The sequence below is a fragment of the Apiospora aurea genome (assembly GCF_038362705.1).
Source record: "Apiospora aurea strain CBS 24483 chromosome Unknown utg000001l_segment0_segment0, whole genome shotgun sequence".
In the NCBI taxonomy this organism is placed as follows: Eukaryota; Fungi; Ascomycota; class Sordariomycetes; order Amphisphaeriales; family Apiosporaceae; genus Apiospora; species Apiospora aurea.
The window spans coordinates 3279777-3299258 of NW_027117388.1; the positions used below are offsets into that span (position 1 = coordinate 3279777).

The 19482-nt window shown below is 51.4% G+C and overlaps 7 protein-coding genes across 7 annotated transcripts; 1 reads left to right on the top strand and 6 right to left on the bottom strand.

The window, feature by feature from the left end:
* Positions 1-108: 108 nt before the first annotated feature.
* Positions 109-5144, bottom strand: PG986_001024 (eIF-2-alpha kinase GCN2; the record flags this gene model as incomplete). Its single annotated transcript, XM_066837246.1, has 5 exons — positions 109-837; positions 888-1312; positions 1368-2355; positions 2410-2745; positions 2820-5144. 5 exons carry the CDS (start codon positions 5142-5144, stop codon positions 109-111), a joined length of 4803 nt encoding a protein of 1600 aa, XP_066706139.1.
* A 623-nt stretch (positions 5145-5767) lies between these two features.
* Positions 5768-6310, bottom strand: PG986_001025 (uncharacterized protein; the record flags this gene model as incomplete). Its single annotated transcript, XM_066837247.1, has 1 exon — positions 5768-6310. The coding sequence occupies one exon, from the start codon at positions 6308-6310 to the stop codon at positions 5768-5770; it is 543 nt and encodes a 180-aa protein (XP_066706140.1).
* A 593-nt stretch (positions 6311-6903) lies between these two features.
* Positions 6904-7548, bottom strand: PG986_001026 (uncharacterized protein; the record flags this gene model as incomplete). The annotated part of the gene is made up of 1 exon (XM_066837248.1): positions 6904-7548. The coding sequence occupies one exon, from the start codon at positions 7546-7548 to the stop codon at positions 6904-6906; it is 645 nt and encodes a 214-aa protein (XP_066706141.1).
* Positions 7549-8679: 1131 nt separating this feature from the next.
* PG986_001027 (DNA polymerase delta catalytic subunit) lies at positions 8680-12047 on the bottom strand (the record flags this gene model as incomplete). The annotated part of the gene is made up of 2 exons (XM_066837249.1): positions 8680-9421; positions 9478-12047. The coding sequence occupies 2 exons, from the start codon at positions 12045-12047 to the stop codon at positions 8680-8682; spliced, it is 3312 nt and encodes a 1103-aa protein (XP_066706142.1).
* Positions 12048-13119: 1072 nt separating this feature from the next.
* On the bottom strand, positions 13120-13614 carry PG986_001028 (60S ribosomal protein eL38; the record flags this gene model as incomplete). The annotated part of the gene is made up of 4 exons (XM_066837250.1): positions 13120-13161; positions 13268-13401; positions 13484-13517; positions 13585-13614. 4 exons carry the CDS (start codon positions 13612-13614, stop codon positions 13120-13122), a joined length of 240 nt encoding a protein of 79 aa, XP_066706143.1.
* Positions 13615-14106: 492 nt separating this feature from the next.
* Positions 14107-15570, bottom strand: PG986_001029 (d-galacturonic acid reductase protein; the record flags this gene model as incomplete). The annotated part of the gene is made up of 4 exons (XM_066837251.1): positions 14107-14482; positions 14540-15227; positions 15291-15453; positions 15505-15570. 4 exons carry the CDS (start codon positions 15568-15570, stop codon positions 14107-14109), a joined length of 1293 nt encoding a protein of 430 aa, XP_066706144.1.
* Positions 15571-17722: 2152 nt separating this feature from the next.
* On the top strand, positions 17723-18628 carry PG986_001030 (dihydrodipicolinate synthetase; the record flags this gene model as incomplete). The annotated part of the gene is made up of 1 exon (XM_066837252.1): positions 17723-18628. One exon carries the CDS (start codon positions 17723-17725, stop codon positions 18626-18628), a length of 906 nt encoding a protein of 301 aa, XP_066706145.1.
* Between the last annotated feature and the right edge of the window lie 854 nt (positions 18629-19482).

Genomic DNA, 19482 nt, shown 5'->3' on the forward strand with positions numbered 1-19482 from the left:
GAGACAATGTATTCAGCGCTGGGTATTGTTGTAGAATCATTCTAGCTTCGCTCCTGTGGTATCAACAAAGTCCTCACAAGCCGTACCAATTGTTTCTTCATCCCTCGGCTATGCCCCCAAGTCGTAATAAATGCCGTTCATGGTCCTGAAGTTATAGACCCCCGCATCACGGCTCCCATTCTTGGTTTGCCATTCGCTCCTCCACGACAGGAGAAGGTCATGTATCTCTCGAAGATACTTGCGCTCCGCCATGTTGACCAGCTGCTCGGCTTTGCGCCAACTATCAGCATCGGACAACGAAGTCTTCCGAATTAGCTCAAGAGCTGTATCTGACGTCTCCACTGCCACAACAGGCCCCTCGAGGCAGTTCCAATGTATTCGTGCCATGCAGGCTTGGGCCTGTTCGACAACAGCAAGACGATTGAATTTCTTTGATTTGGTATTGGCCACCAAAACTGCCACTTCCTGTTCCGTATTCACAGGGAATCCATCTTCGACAGTAGCAGAGTTCGCGCTGACATTCGCTGGGCGTGTCGCGCTCTTTTGGCTGCGCTCGCGCTCACGCATTTCACCCTTTAGCCAGCCCATGAGCTGTGAAGTTGGCAGATCAACATCCGCAACATCTTTGCGGTCCATGGTCTTGACCTTGAGGAGGTCCTGTTTGATAATAATCATCCATGAATACGTCTCATCGCGATATCTCTTTTGCAGGTCTTCCGGGGACCGAGAATCACACGCCAATTCAGCACTAACGCCGCCTCTGATCAAGGTTCCCACCAACTCGACGCCAGCACTGCGCAGCAGGGCAGGGTCAAAACTTGCAACAAGAGCTTCGCACTGTATGGTGTTAGTAGTGGACTCGAATCAATGCATTTGTATGAGCTTACTCTTTTGGCATTGAAGAAGCCATGTGTTTCTGCTTCTGCTTTCTTCATGAAAGACTTACTGCTTCCAGCGGTTTTGGGTATCCTTGCCAACTTTTCCCATGAAAGACTGAACCCGACAGCATGACGCTGCTCGTTTTGGTTTCCGAGTTTGGGGCGATGCTCCCTGATCAAGCTGTCATATCGTCCGCCGGCTGCAAATACGTCTCGGAACTTCTTGTCGTAGACACACTGGAAAAGGATACCTCCTTGGAAGAAATCTTCCCTGAAGCTGCTTAAAGGATTGATGTAAATCTTGTTGTGGACGCCTAGACGTTTCGCGTAAGATATAACGTCCTTCAAATGAGCAATAGTTGATTGCGCCTTGTCGAATGTATTGCTTCCATCAAACAATGTTTTGAGCTTCGTGAAAGCCTTGACGGGGGTATCTAGAAACGGAAGTCAGAGATCAAGCAGCGTTTCAAATATATGGTGCTCACATACCTCGAAAGTCGAATTTCTGTAGTTCGTCAATGCTGGTAGCCGACAAGCCCAACGCCCGCAGCTCTGTACGTATCTTCGACCACGTCCACGAGTGTATGTTCAGTTTAGTCATTGATTCTGCCGCTACTTGCCTCAGGCTGACATCTACTTCACAAAAGTCAAATATCAGCTGCAAAAGGTCAGAGTGGCTGACATGAAAACACATCTGGCTCAACGAGGGAAATGCGTCAACAATGTCATCCAGTACCATAATGGCTTGTGCCTCCTTGAGCGCAAGGTCAAGTGTGTCTGTAGAGACAATATCGAAGCATACTTCACTGTACATTAGGGGCTGACCACCGCCGCTCCTTTCACGGAAGATCTTGTCAAAAGCAAATGACTTGGGCACAACGGATGAACCTGTGTGTTTGGCCAGTGTTCTTGCATGCCCTAACATGAGATCGTATGGCATCTGAAGTACTGTGCCACTACGGTCGAGCATCTCAACCACGGGCTGGGAGTAATGAGAGGATCGAGGGTATAAAGGGTTTCTGGAAGCTTCAAGAGCGCCGTGACGGCGGAAGATTGATATCAATTCGTCCTTGACTACCCCCTGGTATAGGAGCTCAAGAGATGACGGATTTGGCGTGGACATGTCCCATGTGTAGTCCTTGCTTTTCTCAGTCGTCACCGAAAATAGTGTTGACACTGTCTTCTGATAATGGGGGGACATCGGGTCGGATATCTCTGCCAGAGTACGTTGTATCGTCTCACTTTCTTCGGCCATGGGCAGCTTACCGCTGCGTAATAGCTCAGAGCTCGTGGGTCGGTCTTTTGGATTATGCGTAACAAGGGAGAGAATGACTTCAGTCTGCGTCTTGTCTGCTGGTTTGAAGTCAGATGGAAGACTAGGCGACTGTCCGCGCAAGTCATTCAGGACAGTCCACCTCTCGTGGCCGAGCATAGGCTTGTAAGACATCTCGAAGAAGACGATACCTAATGCGTACATCTTGATGGATATTAGTACTTGAACTATAGTGGGAAGGTGAGGCGGCATGCTTACATCAATTTTCCGAGAGTCCTCGATATTGCTACGCTCGAGCTCAGGTGCCAGATAGATGGCCGTTCCGACGTTGCTCATCTCCTTGGAGTCCTGCGAGCCGATGAGGCCTTTGTTGCCGTTGATGTGACCACTCGTGGCGAGGCCGAAATCCCCAATTTTGACGTGAGCGACGCCGTCAGCTCCGACACTGATGAAGATATTTTCCGGTTTCAGATCGCGATGTACGAGATTGTGGAGGCTGTGAATATGAACGATGCCTTCCACGATCTCACGAAACAAACGCCAGACCTCTTTTGTATTTTGGTACAGGCCTTGAGATATTAGATCTCGAAGTGTCTAAACCCCCAGGTAGTAAGCAAGTAGGTCTGAAAGCATTCACTGGCCAAGAGGTGCTTCGGGGGGTGGCTTACTCGTTTCTCGCAGTACTCCATAAGTATGTACAGAACATTCTTGTACGAGGCTTGATGGCTCCGTGTTCGTCTCAGTAGTTGGTCTTCATTGGTAGAATCGTTATCATCATCATCTGAGTCGAGCTCATCCTCGTCATCATCATCTGAGCCTTCTTCCTCATTACTGTCCCCTTCATCTGTAAGATCGTCGTCGTCCGAGTCGCTGTCAGAAGCTTCGAAATTAAAGTCACCCGCCGCATTGGTTGAAGACATGAAATCCAAACCTCCGGTGCTGGTGGCAAACTGGATATCAATGCCATCCGACTCTGCGGCCCCGTCATCCTGCGTTTGAGGTCCTTCAGTCGACGAGTCACTATCAGTCTCGTATGTATCTATTGGGACTCGTTCAATCCAAGCATCGTAATAACGAACAATCGCCGGATGGCTCAACCGGGAGAGGGTCATAACCTCTTTGAGTGTGGTAGTCAGGGTACGTGACGCACGCTGCGAGATCTTCTTGATTGCGTAGATTTGACCATCAATCTTCTTGCGTGCTTTCACCACCTCGCCAAACCCTCCTTTTCCCAGACGGCCTTCTTCGGAGAAGTCATTGGCGAATCTCGAGAAAGATGGGGCAGCACTGACAGAGTCAAGGCGTCTTCTGGAGAAACCGGGAGGCATCGGCGCCAAGGTCTGGGCCGAAGAGTGAAACCCTATGGACTCCTCTACAAGTATAGGTGCGTCCGTGGCAAGGAACTCGCTCGATCTAAGGTCGGCCGCTCGTGGGCGTCGTGATGCGTCGGCTTTGAAGAACTTGGATACCAACTCGTGTAAGGAGTTGGACAAGGACAGCGTTTCCATGAGCATAGCGGGCGCTTCGTACTTCTCGAACACGTTTAACCCAAACACCATCTGCAAGAACACAATCCCAAAGTCCCAAACGTCGGTCTTGTGGTTCAGTGACGCCGAACTCCCCGCCACTTCGGGCGGGAGCCAGTATACCGATTTTGCCGAGTTCAGCGATGACTTGGTACGTGACTTGCTGCAGATGGTATGAACCTCTCGCTGGTAAGCCACGTCGGCGAGTTTTGGTACATAGTTCCGCGAATCTTCCCTGCACAGCAAGATGTTTGCCGGGTGTATGTCACCATGAACCAGGCCCTGACTATGCAGATACTCCAGTGCAGACAGCAAGTCCGTCGTCCAAGCGCGGACTGTTCCAGGGGGCAGCGGTCCTCTGCGTTCCAGGTCTTCATCGAGAGACCCTCGGTCTGCAAGAGGCATCAGAACGCGTACAATGCGGTTATTCGATCTGCTATCGTCGTCGTCTTCCTCATCTTCAGACACCTGGTCAATGCGAAAGTCGATGAGCTGCAATATGTTCTTATGTGACAGCTTCTTGAGGGATCGGAGTTTGCTCTCCAAGGATGACATCCTCTTCTTGAATTGCACCATCTCGTTAAGTCCTGGTTTCAACTCCGCCTCCTTCAGAGCAAGAAGGGTGCAGTCAAGGTTGCTCGGTCGCACTGTGTAGACCGTGGCAACCGTTCCCCGGCGGGCGTCGTATTTTCCTACGACGGTGTTGAAGTGCAATTCGTTTCCCGATGAGTCGGTTAGTATGCAGGTCCCGTCAAAGACCACTCGACCACCCTCGTTCTGCTGTGAATTTTCAGGCAGGAAACTAGAGATCCTCGGGTGGCTCTTCAGGCGTGATTTCTTTTGGCTTTCCTTCTTCCTCTTCATTTCCTCGTCGATCATTTGCTGCATGACCCGTTCCTCCTCCTGCGTAGCCTCTTGCTTCTTGCGGGCATCTTCCTCCTCCTGCTCCCGGGCTTGCCGGGCTAGTTCCTCTTCGTGTGCAGCCCTCTCCTCTTCCAGAGAAGGTTGCCCCAACCCCTGTGCCTTGGCGAGGGCAGCATCCTCGAGATACTCCTGTATGCCTTCTGCCAATTCATGGATCATAGGCTCAGCTTGACCTTGCGCCGCAAGTTCCCTGGGCCTCTTCTCAATGAATTTCTGGATCTTGAAGACAGTGGAGTCGCTCAAGTTGGTGTCATCTTTGAGACTCAGAAGTGGCGCCGATTTGGGATAGGTTGCCGTCATGACCACGCCCAGGGTGACGGTAAAGTCCGGGTTAGAGAGGGCCTTGATGCGGATATCAAAGGAAGGCTCCGCGCGCTGCCAGGCGGCGTTTGCGGCCTTGTGCTCGATGAAGTCGACGCCATCCTCGTATATGGCCTTCAAGACGAGGATCTCCTCCTGCTGGGCGTCAATATACTGAGATCTGGGCCCGGGGCCGGCAGGTGGGCTAGTGGGGATCGATTCTTTGGTTTTCCAGGGAGACATGTTGACTAGTTCACGATCGTCCTAATGCTGACAAAACGACGGAAGACCACAGCACAAGCTGCGGGCCTCTTACTGGATGACTGGTGACATATTATGTATGACTGCGGCTTGGTGTTTGAGTAGATGTGAATGGTTCTTGGTTGCGACTTTTTCCCACGAGAGTTGGCCGTCAATTAGGTCAATAGTTCTTGATCGCAGCTGCATACTTAGACGCTGCCATGGTGGGGTTCAGAGGGTGCGTGGCGGTCACGGTGCAACGAGCCGCCGATACCGACCCCAAATGACCGAATGATAGGTAGTGGAAAGTGCCCAGCAGCTATTAGTGTACCCCGGTATCCACCGCCGTTGGTGTGCTGGCTCTCAGCTTCCAGGTTTATGTTTGCTACGCAGTCGCCATCTCGATGTTATCAATCAACCAAGGTCCAGAGGCACATATAGTATTGGCTGGCCTCAATCAGCAGACCCGATAAGTACACGCAGAAGAGAACCGAAGTAAGGTGTTGTTGCCTCCATCACTGTCAATGCGATTCGCTAGGTACTTAGGCAGATATACAGTCAGTCATACTCATGGCGACCCCTTTAATGAGTCAGAGCATTGTATACACAAATGCCTTTTCCATCCCTCACTGCCTGTGCTCCCCCCTTTCCCACCCGTCCACGTCGTCCTCTGCCACTGCAGCCCATGCACTGAGGGGATCAGCCCAAATGTCCCAGCGCCCCAGCTTCTTCCCCTGTTCATCCCATCCGCTCAGGACGTACGCGAACTGCTCGTCCCAGCTACGGCCCGTCCTGACGCTCTCGAACCGGCCCCTGCCCACGACGCAGACCTGGTTCCGCGCCTCGTCCACCACGAACCCCTCGGGGCCCGGAAAGCTGTCCGGGCCCAGGTGCATCTTGAGCGTGTCAGAAAGTACCGCGAAGTATTCCTCGCAGGCCTGGCCGCCCGTGAAGCTCTTCCCCAGAAACGGTAGTTGTTTAGTCGCCCAAGAAGGACCGTGTTCGTGAATGGTGGGCCGAGAGACCTCGCCTCCTGAAGGGTCCGGAATGAAGAACTCGGAGAGAAGCTCTTTGGGCGGCGGTGGTGAGGTGAGAGCCTGGCAGAAGGCATGCGCGCAGCTGCGCAAACCGGAGCTGCGGTCGGCAGTTGTCTCTTTACCTGAGGCCATCTTGCCGGCTTCTATTTCAGATGAAGTAATGTGAGTTCGACCCGACAGGGATGCTAGGTAAGACGTTTGGTCTAGTGCTATCCGGTTTGCGAGTGTGGTCGTCGCGTATTTTACGTTGGGAGGAGATAGGTTTCGGCGCACGCGAGCAAACGCTGCAACTGGCCATTTGCATATGCATGACATCATCAGCTATACCACGGCAGGAGTCTTGTCGGCGAACAGACGTCACGGCCCAACACCGGGCTTTCATTCCGACGAACCCATAAAAACTGTCGTCGCCGTATAATCTACTCGGCGTTGGCCCGGTCTTACCTGTGCGTGCTCCGTGGAGCACCGGTTTACAGCCGGAACCCGAGCGACATCCCATTATCAAACCCTTGATGGCGAAAGCGCTGCTCCCACCAGATTATCCCGCACCGTACATACTGGGGACCATTCAATGCCATTAGTATAATGATTTGTCCAATTGGATACGACACCTGATTGGATGGGTTCACCGTTCATTCCATGATTATTCGCTTTAGCTATATGGATCGATCGACAACCCTATGCCAGCTCAAAAGGTTCTCTCCGGACAAATCCCCATCATGCTCCTAATTATTGACCTTATCTTCCTCCACCTTCAGCTGATCAAACAGCTGGGCTTGTCTCTCCAGGAACAGGCTGACGCTGTGAGGGGCCATTGTGATGACATCGCGGTTCTTTTGGCGCTGGCTCTCAAGAACGTCGAGGAACCCCGCCGGAACCAGACCTTCCTCCTTCGCCATCGCCATTCTGCTGTTCCATGCATAGTGGGCAGCCCGGATTCGTCTTGCTTGAGCTTCGATAGGCTGTAGAATCTCGTTCTGCAGCTTGCGGTATAGCTCCTGGGCGGTGTGGTCAGGCCCCAGTCTGAACGCGGCGTGTTTCGACTTCAACTCGACGAACTTGAAGCTATTCTCCATACGCTTGTGCGTGCTGTTCTGCTCACGAACGGGTACGATATGTTCTTGGTTCCATCGGGCATACGTCGCGGCCCACTCCTTCCAGACTTCCCCGCGGACCTCCCGACAGGCCGGGCAGAAGTCGCTATCGCGTGGTCGGTTCACGTCCACGTGTACGTGAACCTTGTATACGAATGCATCGCATGCGGGCTCATGATCATAGCGATATGGCCTTCGGCAGTACTCTGGCTTCATCACTGTTCCCTCTGGGTCGCGATGACCACAGTGGTACCCAACGTAATGTTTGATACACATGGTAGAGTATAGGCTATAGGCCAAGACTTCTTGTGTATCAGATACGGCGTTGATGATGATGTTGTCGTTGTGTATAGTCTGACGATGTATCTCAAATAGTCCTGGCGGTGAATGACTTCAGGGGTAAAATCCTCGACTCGGTCTGGAGCCTCGGCGCAGTAATGGTGGCGGTCCGGTCTAAGGAGCGGCTTTCAACGGATGGTATGGGGGGATATAGGCGTTTCAAAGTAGTATACGGTATGAAAAATACCGAAGATTCAGGTGCTGCGTGTTCGTTGGTAGACTAACACCATTTGGCAGTGACCGGGATGCGGATTGGCGACTCTCAGTACATTGACGACGGCGGAGGGGATAAAATTCCTACAAAAGGAGCAGCTACATTGTTGTCATGCTGATCTAGGCGATTTTCCATGGCAGAATTAAGCCCAGGCGAATTTCCCTGGCAGAACTGAATGGACATAGAAGCTTCCGGCCTGATAGGACATAGTGGATGAGTCGGACTCCTAAACTTGAGATCACGCGGCAGGGGCAGGATGGCACGATATTGAACAAGCCTAGCTGTAGGGTCGTGGTGATAAGGACGGCGCACCCCTTACACTAATGGTGCACTTTATCCTGTCCTAAAAAGGGTTAACGATGCATTCCAAGTCTGTTTTTCAGAGGTGATAGGGGGCTCACCCTCAGACATGCTTCTCAAGCAACTGGCAAAGGCCGTCTTGGTAGATACATCTAACCCTTTTACTGTAGCGAGTGGGCTTCATTACTGGCACCTATTAACGATGAAAGCCCAGATAGGAAGGCAAAGGTCTCTTGAGAAATTCACCATAGGAGTATTAAGGAGAAATGCACAGTCCGTATCAAGACCAGGGGCAGAACACAGCCAGTAATGTTTGGAAAGACTCGATGTTGATGCCTGGTTGGAAAGATTCATTATTCTACTCGACAATTGCAAGTGGCGGCTAAGCCATTGCCCTCCAAAATCTACGTTTGCAGCATTATTCATCTGAAATAAAAACCTTGATCTCTTGTAGACCTGGCATATACCCCAAACTCCGGACGCCAGTATCATGCAACCCTCATCATACATTATGGCCCAAGAATAACAATAATAGGGGCTCCTCATCAGGATCGTTACCAGGTAGCAGCCTGATCAAAGTCAAATCTCTTCAGCTCCTTGCCTGCATCCTCAAGATCCTTCTTGGCTTTCATGCGCATATAGAAGATCGGGCAGTCCTTGCTACTGCAGATGACCTCGTTGTGCATGCTGCCTTGGCAACGTTGACATTGCGTCCAGAGTCTGCCGAAGCGGACTTCAAGATCGGACACCCGGTGCAGCGTCCTGTCGTACAGCTCACCAACTCGGGGGGTGTCGCTTTTGCACACAGCGCCGGCACTCTCCTCCTTCCCCACTAGCGGCTTCTTGCAGGCCATACAAGTCATTGTCTTCTTGGCGAATTTCATGAGACCGCCAACTGTGGGCGCTGCTACCGAAATGGCACGCGTGTGGTCACCAGTCAAGAGAGACTTGGCCTTGGTCTCGCCTAGAATAGGCTCGAAGATACGTGTCAAGGGCTTGGCCAGCTGATTGTCCAGATAGTAACGTGTGTCGATTGGCACGTTGTTCTCCAGCACAAAGATGGGATCTTCTGATCGCTCCCAGTTCTTAGATCCTGATGCGCCCTTGATCATGACGTATGCCACTCTGTCACCAAGCCCCGGAGCAGAGCCAGCGTCACGCTTCTTCATGCGCTCGGCCAATTCGACATGGGCCTGTTTGCCATCGTAGTTCTCTTTGGTCAGAGCCTTAGTGATGACAAGCTTGGACATATCGACCTTATTTTGCAAAAGATCGGAAATTGTGTCCTTGACATATCTGCAAGCAAGGTTAGCAAAACCGGTATCATATCACTCGACCCATTTCCAACTTACTCTTGCGCGCCATTTACGTCCTCATCAATCAGCATCATACGGAGGACCTTCTCAATAACAGTTTGGACCAGAAGGCAGTTGTCTCGACGGACCGTCTCGATACCCTTGGTATCCATCTTGTCGAACTTCTCCGGCTTTGTCCAGTAGAGCCCAGCATATCGCTTCTTGTTGATGAGAAGGTATGGATAATATACCTTCTCGAACTCCAGCTTGATTGGTTTTATAAATTTGGCCGAAACGTAATTGGCAGCTTCTTCTCCAAGCTTCATCGCCTCGGCCAAATCCTTCATGCCAAACTTCACCATGACCGAATCAGTATCACCATAGATGACCTGGGCATCATGAGAATAGCCATTGGCAATGCAGTACTTCTTCTCGACCTCTTCCTTGGTCTTTTCAATCATTTGACGACCATAACTGGTGGTACTGCTAGCGATCGGAAGACACGGTAGCTTTCCCGTTGTTGCACCCGTCAAACCGTAGACGGAGTTTGCACTGATCTTCAAGGCGAGTTGTCGACCGTTCAACACGGCCTTCTTGAATGGATCAGTCTCAACGGCGAGCTCTCTCTTGGCTTGCTTTCTCGCTCCAAGCAGTTCTTCGAAAATTTGTGCCAGGAGTGACTTTCTTCGGCTGGCGGTTGCGAACAGGTCGCCATGGGGGGTCACGATGTAATCCTCGTCTTTCTTGAGGCCAAACTTCTCAACGGCATTCTTGTTCAGCAAAGTCGTGTAGCAGAGGTTGTGTGCCTGAATGATACTGGGATACAGAGACGCGAAATCAAGTGTGGCGATGGGCACATCGTAGTAACCACGGGTGGGCTCAATGACTGTTGCGCCTTCGTATTGCTCATCAGAAGCTTCTGACTTGAGATTAGGAATTACCAGCTTCTGTTCCAAAGCCTTGCGGAACAGCTGACTCATGAATTTGACCTGCTGTCCCCGCGAAAGTAGAAAGTTGAAAGGAACACCCGTGACTCTGGCCATTTCTGTATAGTTGGCCAAGCAGGATAGCTTGTCCATTAGTCGCTGCGGAAGATACGCGTCCTTCAGACAGTATAACGCCAAACGTCGTCTCGATTCTGGTGTACCATTGAACAGCTCAGTGATCATAGTATGATGCACATCTTCCTTCTGCTCCCCAAGGAAATGCGAGCATACTGAGTTCAGAGTGTAGCTGCGCAGTTGGTGGTCTCGTTGCATCAGCTGCAACAGATCTAATTGTAATCGACCGTTGGTATTCGTGGTTTTGGTATCTCGGTTACCCATTTGTTTGCTTGAAAAGTTTGTTTCCTTTGCGACTGATTTGACACTGGGCAAACGAGTCCAGTACTCGAAGCCGTTGAGCTTTAGATGCCTGGCACGATCCAGGAGGTATGGGAAGTCGAAATTCGAAATGTTATAGCCAGTAATGAGATCGGGATCAACTTCGTCGAGGAACTTCTTCCAGGACATCAACATGTCTTGTTCCTTCTCAAAGGAGAGAATCTCGGTGGCGACGATGGAGCTGGTTTCGTCAAGGCAAAAGACGTTGCGAATGAACGGCTTGTTTTCTCCGTAGCGAGTGACGACATTGGCAATCTGGATGACCGGATCCTGGTTTGCTTCAGGGAAGATACCCTTGCGCCCTGCACATTCGATATCAAACGACAGGATACGAAGAGGCGCCATCTTGGACCACTCCCCTTTAGCGTCGTGTGCTATCATATTGGTGTAGGATATTTCCGCCTCGATCTGAGCACTGGACTGCCTGTCACGTGGTGGAATGAGGGTGTATTTCTTGGCTGGGCACTCAACCCATGACATGCCGGGCATTTTGCAGTCAACCATGAAACGTAGGACATATTGAAGGTTATCAAAAGTCATGATTCCATCGCTGGCACCCTTCCACATGCCTTTCCAATTGGCATCACCTCTCTCTATTGTGGCTCGTACGCGTGCAATGAATTTGGGGTCGGTAACGGTGATCTTGATGTAGGGGCTTTGGGTATTGCCCTGGAAACCGTAGATGTTCTCCCTCAGGACCAGCTGACAGGAGTAGATGGTTGGTTGGTGCTGAGCCACCTGGGTTTCGAGGAATGCCTTGAAGGCCTGACAGTCTTCGGGGCGGAACGAGACCGGCGCAGCGACGTAGAGGTAGTGTCGGAAGTCGGTAACATGCAGCATGACCGAATGACCAGTTTCTGTCACGCCGAAGAGCTTGACAGTAACCCTGCCACCGTGCAAAGTACCCTCCTCGGCATCGATCTGTTGAAAGATGAGGTTATCCCGTTTGGGGTCAAAGTCGCCCAGGGCAGGTCGAGCCCTGCACTGGTCCTTCTCGGAGTTGCTTTGCTTGAGATCCGAGATATCCTGGCTAAGCTTCTCAAGAACCTCAGATTCGAAAGCACTCTTGGGCTGGGTTGAGCTGAGCTTGCCACCGGGTCCTTGCTGTGAGCTGTTCAACCGCGAAGCTGGGGACGATGTCAGAGGTTCAAGGCGACGCTTTTTCGACGGCGTTAGAGGTGGGTTTCGGCGGGCACGAGAGGCTTCACCAATGCCGCGTTTCTGCGGCAGGTTGGCTGTGGCCATTGTGAGAAAAATGACTTTGGTGTGAGGAAGAATCAAGTGGCAGAATGCTGCATTGGAGTCGAGGCTGGGTGTGGTTATTCGGACGAAGAGCAGTTCGCTGGTGCTAAAAGTAGCGAAAATTGTAGATTGTCTAGGGCGACGGGAAGTAGTAGTTGGTAGCTCGCGGGTGGTCAAAGAAACATTGGATGGGTTCGCGTTAGAAGCTCCCAACCCGCGACTTGACGTGACGACAGGGTTGCTTTTGGGTGGGGCACTTTAATGGCTTTTTGAAGGGCGCGCGCGAGAGAGACTCGGGCCCTGCTACGTTGACCCCTTTGCCATTGCACTTACACCCGTATCGTATCTGCCTGTGTGTAATTGCATACCTCCATTCTAACTGGGTTGTAAACCCTTGGCATCGTGTATAATCTCATCAGACAGTCAGCAAGTGACCAAGAAACTATTTAGATAGATCCTTACTTGGTTAAACTCGACATGCGTTCCAAAAAGTTTGTATCAATGCAGCCCTCTTCATGGGATATTTAGGTTACCACTGTTACAGTATTGGCTGCCGTTTGGCTGCGTCTCTATACGAACGTAGTGCCCTCGGCAAAGCGCATTTCACTGCAACTCCAAAGTCTACCAAAGGGGAGATGCCGCCGGCACATCACCATCATCTGCATGACTTTGAAGCGAACCCGAGTCACCGAGATATCACAGGCACTAGGTAGATGCCCTCTTTCTCTAGGCGTGCACCATCCGCATGTGGTCGGGAAACCATCTCCCAGCATTTTTTGGACCTTCCGAGGAGTTCAAGCACCGGCATGCTTCACCAAGTCGCAATAGAGCACATAATGTTTGGATTTCTTTTTCTTTTTGTTGCATGAATCGTCAGCTATTTTGCCAGTGTGGCCCAACAAGCTTTAATTCCCAGGTATTCCTTAGACGCCGGATTTGCTGTAACCGTACATGCTCCATTGGGAGCAATGATACGATCCATCATAAAAATGTAGCCTCGCAAATAGCAGTGAACACCGTGTCGCATCCCCAGATCCTATGCAGTTCGCCCGAGCCTCGTTATGCCATAGTCGCTCTATGCGGTGTGCTTGCCCTTCTTGTTCTTCTTCGCAACCTCCTTAATTTGCAAAGCTGCAAGGCAATTGTTAGCATTTCGGTATGTTCAAAAGGAAGACCGCCATAACCATAGCTGTGGCGGGTAGATGGTGACGGTGATAACGTACTGGGGGAAGGGACTGCTTAAGCTTCTCGGCCTTGTCGGTATCCTTGAGAACAAGAGTGTAGAGGTGCTTGCTGCAGCGGACCTTGAACTTGGTCTGGGTCTGCGAAGCCTTCTTGTTCTTCTTTATCCGCGCGGCTAGATCGAACATTCGTTAGCACCACCGTTCGTCCATAATTCCTATTGCGATCATATCATGTTCGGGTCGAGCTCGACGTACAGGTGGCATCCTTGCGGCGGCAGATCTCAATGAACTGTGCGGAAGCAATTGTCAGCAAAAAAGATTTCCATATATATGGAGGTAATTCGAATTTGCCGTACCTGCTTGATATCGGCGATCTCCTGAGGCATCTTGGCGGTATTTTCTGGGTTGGTCGTCGAAGCGTAGTGGTGTGAGGATTCTCGAAGATTTGGCGGTGCTACTTTTCCCGATTTCGTCTCACAAAAAGTCGAAATTGTTCTGTGGCCTATCGAAAAGGTGAAAGATAGCAAGTGCACGGGCCATTTCTTCTTAGAATTGACCATGGAGGGCAAGCGTGGGCTCTTATCGATACGACCTACTAGCGCTTTCCCCTCCCCTATCCCACTCACTCCAACTACCAGTGATAGTTCACGTCTTTGGGGTGCAAAGGGTATCACAACCCCTCAGGCATAAGGGGAAGCTCTCGTGGCGAATCACACATCCTATCCTTAGACGCCATTCATGCATTCCTGTCAGCTTATGTCTGGGGAAGTATAGGTAGTTTTCTATACGTGAGATACTGCGGTTCTAGTATATAACAAACTTATTACACTAGCACACTGGGTAACATAAGACATGCTGCTCCTCCCGCGCCAAAGGCTCTAGATTAATTTCCAGACGCCATCCTTGACCTCAATCTTGACTTCACGGCTCTCGTCAATGGCTATTCGTCCAGCATGCAATATTGCAGTGGTGGCGATTGTGTTCTTCAAAGTTGGCAGCGGTCGGGCGTCCAGCTCCTCGAGCTTGATGGCGCCCGAGTTCAAAGAGTTACAGGCATCCACGAACTTCTCGAAGGATATGTAGCCGTAACCCGTCTGGCCATTGAAGTTGCCCTCCTCATCCGGCGCATACTTCATATAGAAGGGGTTAAACCACTGAAGCTGGCCAGCCGAGTCATCCGCAACGTCATAGCCGCGCTTGGCTTGGTTGATTCTGACTTCTCCCCCTGACGCCATGTAGTGGAAGTATTGGTTGCTGTAGAGAGTCAGATCAGGTGCATTTAGTGGCCAGGCAGCGATTATCGCAACTTACCTATGGACGCCAGCCTTTTGCGGAGCCGTCCATGAAGCTGTGTAGACTCCTGTAGCAATTTTGCTTGGGTCGTCCTGCTTTTGCCATGTCACCATGACAGTAATTGTGTCTTCCGTCGCAGGATCGCAGCCGAGGCTTGTTGCGATGCCTTTGGCTGCCGAGGCGGAGACCTTGACAGGGACGAAACCCTGTTGGGTCACCATGGAATCACAGATGTCAACATGGTGGCTGTTGAGATAGTAGGAAATGTCCGAGTCGATACCTGCCCACGCCTTGAATGTTTCCAGTTGCGACTTAGGCTGAGACATGTAACTGTAAAAGTAGTTGAAGTCGCCTAACTTCTGAGCCTTGTAGCGAGCATCGGCATAGGCCGGGTCGTACCGCTTGTGATGTTCGATGTAGACGAAGACATTGTTCTTCTTTGCTGCCTCGATGAGCTGGACGTGGTGTTCCAACGTCTTGACCGCAGGTTTTGTGATCATCACATGAATGCCCCTCTCCACGGCATATAGAGCAATGGGAAAGTGGGTGGTATCTGGGGTAAAGATGGTGATTGCATCTCCACGCTTCAAGCCATCTATAGCTGACTTGTAGGCATCGGGGTCCTTGACCTCATTGGTTGGATATGAGTCAAAGGAGCAGTCCAGGTTGTTGTAAACCTTATTGATGTTGGTCTCAAGATGTTGCCCTGAAATATGGTGAGCTCAGAGCTTTCTTTCACATTGGGAAAGATGATCGATCCCCAACTTACTAATAGCAGGAAACTTGGTACCATTCGTACCAACCATGCCCAAGTTGCCGACCTTGCCTCTCCGGCGGAGATCGAAGAGTGTGAGGCCTACGACGCCGACTTTCTTGTCTGAGCCGGAAGCTCCACCACCAACAAAGCCCGTGGTGTATTCGCCCGTGCCGACCTACAATTTGCGTAAGGGGGGTTCGAAACGGCGCAATGAAGTATAACATACCATAAGCACGTTCAACGGCTTGGACGAGCCGATCGGAACGACCGATTTGATCGCCTCGGCAGTCATATTCACAAGACGTTTCCAGCAACAAAGTCTGGCAGGCTGGGTATTGCTTCGGGGGAGAAGGTTATGTGGAAGTAAAGATACGACACAGATAGGACTGGATCTTGTCGGGGAGGATTACGAGCCTACTCGCGTATATATCGTCAAAAACGCTCAAAATGGCTGTACAACACTTGAGATTGTCCAAGTATGTACCTAATATCTACATTGATCAATCTTGGTTCTTCTACCATGCAGGCTACCTTATGTACCTAGTGCCGGAAAAACCATGAGGGGCCAACATACATCAATGCCGGGTGATAGCGGTACGTACAGGCCTGCAGTGGCACACCGGGACTGCCCAGCATTCACTAAGGATGAACTCTTCTCCGCCTCGAAATATATGTACTTCACGACAAGGCTGGGCTCACACTACCTACAACTACCTATGGACAAATGGTTCTCCTCGATGCTTAGATACCCGGTCTTTCTTGCCATCTTGATGATATGCTGGAGAGCTTCCGAAGAAGGAACAGCAATATCTCGACACCTTGCGACAGTCGTCGGGATGCTGCCCCGCCCCCGCACAGCAGTTGTGGAGGAATCCCATGGGTGGATGGCACAACATGCCCCCGCGTGTTCTGGGGCTTTTTGTAAGCTCTCTCATTGGCGGAACAACTCGGGTGGTTTTATTCCACCAGTACGCAATAGTACACTGCGTGTGGCATATCGCGATCAATGAAGTTCAAGTCTCCCTTCCCTCGTGTGGTCAGACCATCACTGGACATGAAGTTCTCTCCCGCCGGCTGTCTACATGTACCTATTCCACGTCTCTGGCCGAATCGATGAATACTTCGCGCCCCGAGAACGCGCTACCTGCCGAGTTTGCCAAGATCAATGGGACAACAACCCACAACTTGTGGTTTCTCCATACTTTCCTTGCTAGGTTAGCACTCCGTTTTTGTCTGGGGGAAGAGGGGTCACAAGCTCACAGCACTTTCTCTGGAATACGTGTACTCGACTAAGCAGACCCGTCGTCCAATAGCCACGTTCTATTCTGACGAGAGTTACAGAGCAATCAAACAGACTTCCACTCCAACGACCTCACGACCGGCACCCAGGACGGCATCTAGCACAATCAAGTGTCCTGGTCCAGCGTGGGTGAGATACAGTAAAGGCAGTGGACATGTTAGTCATTCGAAGAACTCTCAACGTTCCTTCTCATCTGTCCTATTCCTCCTTGGTGCAGAACCCCCTGTCCATGCTACTTACGGTACCCATGCTGCATGCATCTACCTTGACCAACATGAATGCGCATACTTCCCAGCCAATCATGCCTGCTGGGCGCTTACCTGTTCGGCTTGCACATCCTGGGGTCTTTACTGTCCGCCAGCCCTTTTCAGGAGACCTCCTGGAATCCTGTAGATTCCGAAAAACATAAGTATGGTATCAAAGGTCGGATTTGGAGGGCTGTCTTCGTCGGCACCCGTCACGCTCTTTGTCAGAATCTGGATACCTGCTGAGAATGCGCCATTAACTGCCCACCAATGATGTTGGGATATATCCATATTCATCATTGCTCTAAGTATCCAACCTACGGCGCAAGCTATATTATTGTTCACCCTTACGCACTAGCTTAATGCACACGGGAAACTTACTCGCACAACACACGACCACGGCAATGACCGGTTTCTCACTTATGCCCACCCGGATCCGTTTCTTTGGCTCTCTTATGGCCAAACAGCAGCTAGGTGGCCTCCATTCTCGGACCAATGTCACTACGAGCAAGTGATACAGCTCGGTTTGATCGCACTACCTATGTACACTTGTCTGACCCTGACCATCCCTGCAAATCTTCAAGGTAAGCAGTGAACATTAAGTTATGAGAAGCAAGTTTTATTCGGTAAGCTGCACTCCAGTTGGGGGTACTATATAAGTAGCATGCTGGGTCATCCTTTGTCCCCTATCCTTTCGCCCCGTTGTTGTACCTTTCCCTCTCCAGTACACTCTCGTCTTGCCTTTTCTTCATACTTCCGCTTACAAACCCTGGTGTTCATTACTCGGGCCGTTCCTGCTATCTCCTATTTCGAATTCCCAGCCAAAACCCATCATGGCTGTAAGCAATGGTCACACAACCACACGCAGGCCGCTGCCATGTGGCATATATGCGCCAACCATGACTTTCTTCGATGCTGAAACCGAGGAGCTGGATATTCCTATCATCAAGAAGCATGCGGAGCGGCTCGCCAAGGACGGTCTCGCTGGGCTTGTCACGATGGGTTCCAATGGCGAGGCCGCTCATTGTACGCGTGAGGAGAAACTGGCAGTCACCCGCGCTACTCGAGAAGCTCTCGATGCCGCTGGCTTCTCTTCCACCCCCATCATACTCGGTGCTACTGAAGGCAGCGTCAAGGGAACCATCGAGCTAAGCAAAGAGGGAGAAAAGGCTGGCGCTGACTACGTACTCCTGCTGCCTCCAAGCTATTTCCGTGGTCTGATGGACGAGGAGGCCATTGAAGGTTACTTCCTTGCCGTGGCAGACGGCAGTCCGTTGCCTCTGGTCCTCTACAACTACCCCGGCGCGGTTGCCGGCATTGATATGGACTCGGACCTGCTCATCAAGCTTGCAAAGCACCCCAATATTGTCGGAACCAAGTTCACTTGCGGAAACACCGGCAAGCTGACGCGCGTGGCTCTGGCTACCAACGCAAAGACGCCTGGCTCGGAGGGCAGCGGGTACATGGCCTTTGGCGGCATGTGCGACTTCACCGTGCAAACTCTGGTCTCGGGAGGGAGCGGCATCATTGCCGGCGGCGCCAACGTGATGCCCAAGGTCTGCGTCAAAGTGTGGAACCTCTACGCGGAGGGCAAGGCCGAGGAGGCCGTGGCGCTGCAGAAGGTCCTGTCGCGCGGCGACTGGTTCCTGACGGAGGCGGCCATTGCCGGCACCAAACAGGCCATCCAGAGCTACTTTGGCTACGGCGGATACCCCCGAAGGCCGCTGAAGCGCCTTGACCAGGCACACATCTCGGCCATCGCTGATGGTATTCGAGAAGTCATGGAAGTCGAGAAGTCGCTGTGAGAAGCTCGCGTAATAGAGCCAGGCTTCGATGCCAGTTCCTATTTAGCCGTGACGTCGTTTCACCACACCTTTGGACAAGGCGGGGTTTTAATGAGAACCTGGGGTTAAGCGCTTTGTGGCTCCGGGGGACGCTCCGTACCCCACACTTGCTGTATATATTGTGATGCATCAAGCCTACGCTTGTGGCTTACATGATATATGGGACATTGAATTCCAGTCATATGACCATCACACGAGGACAACGGCGATCATGGGGACGAAAATCAACCGGACGGGTCGTTTCCCAAGCAGGTGGAAGGGGGGAAGAAAGGTCTTTGCATTTCAGTGTCAGCACTATTTGAAGACATTCATTCATTGGTGGCCTGTCTGTCATCCTGCCTCTGACCATATATGGTCTTGTATGACCAACTTCTCATTTCCTTGGGTATGAAGAGGGGAGAGGTCTTTATTCTTATAGTGGCCTGGATTATTTGTTTAATATGGCCTCTTGGAAGGGGAAAATGTCCCTCCTATTTATATTCGTCCCTACCATATTCGCGAGCCCATTTCCGTTCCAGTCTTTGATCCCTGGTGAGGTCTTCAAAAACTTTGATATGCCATTTCTAGCACAAGACAGGAGCCGGCCTTGCCCCCTCATTTGGGAAGGGGAATTGAGTCTCTGTCTGACTTTGTATTGACCCAAGCCTGCCCAGCCCCCTCATTTCAGGGTCGTCAAAATAAGGATGGTGGGTATACAGCCCAAAGGCACCATGAAACCTGGCTGCGGGGTTGACTGGGGAAACTGCATAAACATGTAGATACGCTGTTCCAGATGGGCATGGCTAGTGTTCTCTTTGACTTAGGTGGCACTCCGA